General features: G+C 30.5%; 1 protein-coding gene across 1 annotated transcript in view; it reads right to left on the bottom strand.

Annotated features, from left to right (window-relative positions):
* The window catches only part of LOC107447560 (band 4.1-like protein 4), a gene marked incomplete in the record, with an annotated part of 78,546 nt that overhangs the window by 44,155 nt on the left and 28,391 nt on the right, over positions 1-6,000 (bottom strand). The window contains 2 exon segments of the mRNA XM_043045995.2: positions 1,137-1,179; positions 5,319-5,423. Of these exon segments, the coding sequence (XP_042901929.1) occupies positions 1,137-1,179; positions 5,319-5,423 (148 nt within the window).

Raw genomic sequence — 6,000 nt, 5'->3', positions numbered from 1 at the left:
CCTCACTTTTATTGTCATCTTTTATCCTTAAGTTCAGACTACATTGGATTTATTGGCAATAGGTCTTGCCAGTGAATGGCACTTTCATTTTTGTTTTGCATACTTTATTATCATGGAATAAGCTATATCCATACCAAATTTCATTTATTTATCTTCAGTATTTTTTGAAATATTTGGGAAAATGTCTTCCATCTCTTAATTTTGTCGACCAGTGCACTTAATACTTTTAATTATTATTACCTTATTAGACTAAGCAAAGCATGTTTCTAGAAGTTCAACTTATTGAAATAAAGCTTAACTTATTGAAATATATACAGCACTGAATTCAGTACCAAAATCGACGATACTAATAGCGACAAACACATGATAGTAGTGTTTTCACCCTCAAACGCTCTCCAGAGCAAAATGAAAATGTGGCTTATCATTAAATTGTTCCAAGTAATTATTTCATTAAAGAATGCTACAGATTTGGAAACTGCTGTTCGACTCTATCGATCCTATAAGAAATGGTTTGGACAAGTTTTTATTTATTTATTTTATTTTATGCATATTTTACTTTATTTAAATAGATTTAGAATAATTAATAAAGCCTTGTGTCCGGTGCATTATGTTTCGCCTGGATCCACAAGCCCACCAACCCATTAAAAATAGACATTTATCAATCAGCATTTATAGGAGTTATTAAATTAAATCACCCTCAAGCGTATACCAACAGTTTATTTTAAATAAATGCGTTTTCTCCTGTGATATTATTAGAGAATTATGCGTGGTCAACAAACTTATAAAGCGTGAATTTAATCCTCAAAATTAATAAACAAACGGAAAGTTATTTTGTCTTTTTACGAGGTTAATAACCCAAACAATTATTCCGTGCGAATAGTAGATTTACTTTTCCCCCCGTAACACATTAAATAAATGCTTCTTCAGACTTTTAATTTTACTACATGTTTACTAAATGATGCTTAAATATGAGAAAATTTAATATTATATGAAATATTTGTAAGAAATTTTAATCAAATGACTTTAAAGTACAAAACAAATTTAAGAAAAAAAATTTGCAAGATTCAGCCATTTAAGTCTTTCTTTATTATTAAGATTGTTTATAATATACATTTCAAATTTATTTATTCACTTACCTTTAAATTGCTTTGACACTTTTATCAATGGATCAATCCATCGCTAAAAATGGTGGAGGAAAAAACAAACAATTTTATTATCATTTATTGTTGGACAAAGGCAATACATTTTAGTATGTTCATCATAAAATATCTATTTTACACACTATATCTGAATTCGCACATTTTGCAAGATATATGAATCTTGCGATTCTACTGAAATCTCTCAGTAAACGTGAACCATTTTGTATACTTTCTCTTTTTTTTACAGTAAAATTTAAAATTAAAACAGTTTTTTACTGTCATAACAAATTTGCTTATTTCAAAACCCAAAGTAGGTCATTTTTCTAATCAAACTGACTTACTAAATTAAATTTAGCTTTCATAACTTTACAATAAAGCTGTCTGTTAATCATTTATCGATTACTCCTTAAAGCCGTTTTCCTTAACCCCTTAACAATCGGTTAATTTTCAAGAAAACGGTCATAAAAGTGCCTATTTTGACAAAGACGCGTATTTGATTAGTGCTGACGTCTAGTTTAAAATAAACTAACTATGCAATTACCTTAAAAATGTCCTGATACTGCCATCTGGTGTGCAATATGAGAAATAAAATGTTTTCCGCGCAAAAGAAATGAATTAGTTTTATTCTTATTAGCATGTTACTACTGAACACTCCAGCCCGTAAATTTCACGGGAGCGAGAAATAGAGGGCGAAACCTCACCCCGTAATTTTCACGGGAGCGAGAAGGAAGGAGTTAAGTCTCCTTAGCCGTTGTCAGAACGTTTTCGAGACAGAAGCGCCAAAAATGATCTGTGTATTATTCTGTTGAAACTTTAAATTAAATTTGTGAACTGAAGTCAATTTAAACATATATTCAACTAAAACTTTTAATAATTTATTTATTTATGAAGAGCATCATATTACTGTTTGGAAGTTTGTTAAGGGTAAAACAGTTGGTTACTAACAAGATTTAGCATAAATTATCACGTTTTAAGTATTATATGTATTGAATAAACATAGACGGGAAAAGTGGGAGCAATTTCTTAGCTGCAAGTAAGAGACCTGTCGTCGACAACAGCTTCTACATCGCACGAAATAGTTGACATTTCTTTATACATGAGACATGCTTTTCCTAAAATACTTCTCGCTAGTTTTTTAACCATTTGAACCATTATCTCATAACACCAATTCCATTTATTATATTGTCAATACTTGACATAAAGTTTGATGTTCTTCCTTATATAAGACTTTGGTAACAATGTAGGGAGTTATAATTATTGACCATGCCAACCTTCATCTATCAAAAGGTACCTCCTGATAGAATCAAGTTAACATGTCTTATATACTAGTGAATTTGTATTTAATATTTATAATGGTAGTTACGCCACAACTACAAATGTTGCGAGACTCTACTCGAAAGTTTAATATTTTGTTGTTTGTTCTGTTCTTTTACTTATCTAAAATAAATATTCTGACTCCAATTTCAATAGAATAAAAAATAAAATAAAAACATTTTTATTTACATAAGTTGTTCGATCACATCATCAAGTTCTTTTTCTGTCGTCATAGCAACATTAACTCAAAAGCTTTAAAATAAATAAAATTAGACTAATTCTAGCCTATAGCTCACACACAATTAAATAATATATAAATGAAATGTATACTACTTTTAACAGATGGGGATATTTTTTTTAGAAAGTAAAAAAAAAAAAAAAGATAAACTTCAAAAAATGTAAGCAAACACCGTGGACAATTTTTCAAAGGCAACAAAATCAAATATTTTTGCGATTCAATTGTTAACCACACTATTTCTTTCGAATAACTTTAAGAAGAAATCTCTTTCATACTTCCCACAGGTATTAAATAATTTCTGCCCACTACCACATAAATTACATCTGTTCTGCGTGGGGAGTCCCTCCTTTACATTTTATTTTGGTTTAAATATCACTACTGACACGCCTTCATCATTGAAACTGCTGCAGATAAAAATGACTTTGAATAAATTATTCTAACATGCGCTACATTTTGTGAAAGCGAATTCAAATAAAAAATTCATCAGAAATTTTCACTAAAAAAGGCACTGATACACACACGGTCAAAAGATTATATATATATATATATATATAAAAAAAACTAACATAGCCCTGGTGTATGGGAATATTTAGAGTTTCAGTTACAGGGAAAACAAAGCTCCTAGTCCATGCCTTCTATTTTTCAATAGTGATGAAGATGTTTCATTATCATTATAGTACTGAAACATTCATAAATCTGTTTAGGTAACAATATTTGTGCCGCTTAAGCTAAGTTCAGAAATTTTTAAACGTAAAATTGATATAAATTCAGATTATTGCAAAAATCTACTAACAAGGAAGGGGCGATGGAACGAAATTATATTGAATATTAGTGTTCTCATTTACCAGTCCGTGGACAATATTTTCCAAAGAAAAATTACTTTATTCTTTATAATGAGTCTTGGTGTAGGNTATTAATGATATCCAATAATAATATGATTAAAAATAAATCCACGTTTTTTGGTAAATGTGATCAAATATGTGTATTAATCACATTAACCGGTTATTATTAATTATTTGCCAATGAACTTTGGCCAGTGTGTTTCAACTCAAACGTAATTATCACATGTCTATGTGCTGTCGTTGTAGAGATTAGTAGAGTTAAAAAATAAATAAAAGATTAAATGAAATACAAATTTTTACTTATGCTTTAATATAAAAAAATAGCTTTAAAAATTTAATTTTTCTTTTTTTTTTAATATAGCATTAAATCTATTCACTTACTTGGTCATTATACAAAATAACAGGCAATTAATAATATCAACCGATTAATTACATTGACCGTAACATATATATATATATAGCTGAAATAATTGTCATGTCAATAGATTTACCATGTCAAATTTACTTCCTGGATTTCGTCTGTTTCTTTAAAGAAATTAATGTGTTTTATGTTTAGATTAAAACCGACTTAGCTGAACACGGTGTAGCCAAAGGTCAGTGTTAAGAAAGATAAATGCAACGTTACGATAAAAATTGAAAATAAATTAAAAAGTGGTATAGATATTTCGTGAAAGCGTATCGGAATGAACCGATCGAGATGAAGATAAGTGAATCAGGATGAACGGGGTAATAATTTAAAAAAGAAAAAAAAAAAAAAAAAAATTTAAAAAAAAGAACTTTTTCTAAATGTTTGATAATTGTTTAGAAAAAAGGGTTTAAATTTGAGTCTTGTATTATTCTATTAGATCAGAAACACAAACGGAATAGGCAAATAATATTTCATTTTATATTATAGCCGTCGTTAAACAGCCGACTCTATTTTGAGTGTACGGCTACCCATCTTCAACTCCATAGCCGTGTAATTTTAAACCCAATCCAAAAGGCAATGGAACTCTCGGATTTAGTATTGGGTGTAAATTTGCCTTCTTAGAGAACTTTCTGATGGAAATAACCCCAATTTGCGTTACATGGAGAGGAAAACCATGAAAAACTTCAATGGTTATCCTTTCAGTAAGGATATTTTATAACCGTCGTTGAACAGCCGACCCAATTTTTATGTTCAACTCCGCAGCTTTGTAATTTTGAACCCAATCCAGAAGACAAGGGCACTCCTGGATCGAGTATTGGGAGAAATTTGCCTTTCGTGGAGGACTTTTTGATGGAGCTAACCCGCAACTGCGTTACATGGAGAGGAAGACCACAAGAACCTCCCACGGTTAGCCTAACGGCAAGGGGACTCTAACTCATGGTCCGTCTACCACTGACGATATTTCACATCAGCACTGTGGTGATGCGGAATTTGTATCGACTGGAATTCGAGCCCGGTTCTCTATCCCCTGAGCCATCGCGGCTATTCAGTAAGGGTATTCTAACTTATGATCCATTTACCACTAAGAATATTTTACGTCAGAATTATGGTCAGTGCGAGCCGGACGCAGAATTCTTATTGACCAGCCATTGCTGGATTTCGAACCTAGATAATCTTACTGGGAGGCGAGTCTCAGAAGAAAAAGACAGCGTATCAGGTGTTATTTATTTACTTTTTAATATTCAAGGTCTCACCAATCACCGAATTCGAAACAATGATACAATTTATGGTTATTTTTTTCTGCAAATATTTAAGAAAAAGAAGTGGTGTTAAATTGGGAAAATATTAAAAAAATGAAAATATAAGAACTTCCTTACCGATTCTCCACCTTTGTTGAGGTATCGAAGACCGAAATAAGCAGTTTCTATTAAATTTAGACGCTTGTACACTTTATCCAACAGTTCTTCTCCTTTAGTGGCACTCTATAACACAATAAATAAATAAATATATAAATATTTATAAAAATAAAAAAAATTAAAAAAAAAAATTATTTTTTTTTCGATGTATGCTTGAAAACAAACTTTTTACATACAGGAAAATGTATTTTAAGTGTTTTTTTTTTTTAAAATACAGAACAAGAAAAGAATATACGTTCAAAGGAACAAAATTTTATTTATTGATTTATTTTGTTTTCTAGTTCAGCAACAATATTTATGAGAAGAATAGCACGAAAAGAAAAATTCCCAAAGTTCTTGCAACCAAATAAATATGAAATTATCAATTAATTCTGTAAAAATTAACGCTAATCTTCGTTCCTTTTTTGGAACAAAAAAATTACAGTTAAAATGGTTGACTTTAATGCTTCTCGTATTTAAATTGCAACTAACACAACATAGTTGAACCGCAATGGGGCGTCATTGTGAAGGGCCAGGGTTTCATTCCCAGTGGCGACATGAAGCACGCGCAGTATCATATGGATGGGTACTACCTTTCCCCGCTGGGCATTGAGCCAGTGACATGGAGTAAGAATAACTTACTTGTTATTATTTGTTTTATGAC

Source organism: Parasteatoda tepidariorum, chromosome 7, assembly GCF_043381705.1.
Source record: "Parasteatoda tepidariorum isolate YZ-2023 chromosome 7, CAS_Ptep_4.0, whole genome shotgun sequence".
NCBI lineage: Eukaryota > Metazoa > Arthropoda > Arachnida > Araneae > Theridiidae > Parasteatoda > Parasteatoda tepidariorum.
Note: the sequence above shows the minus strand (reverse complement) of the source record. Positions and strands in the feature narration are given on the sequence as shown.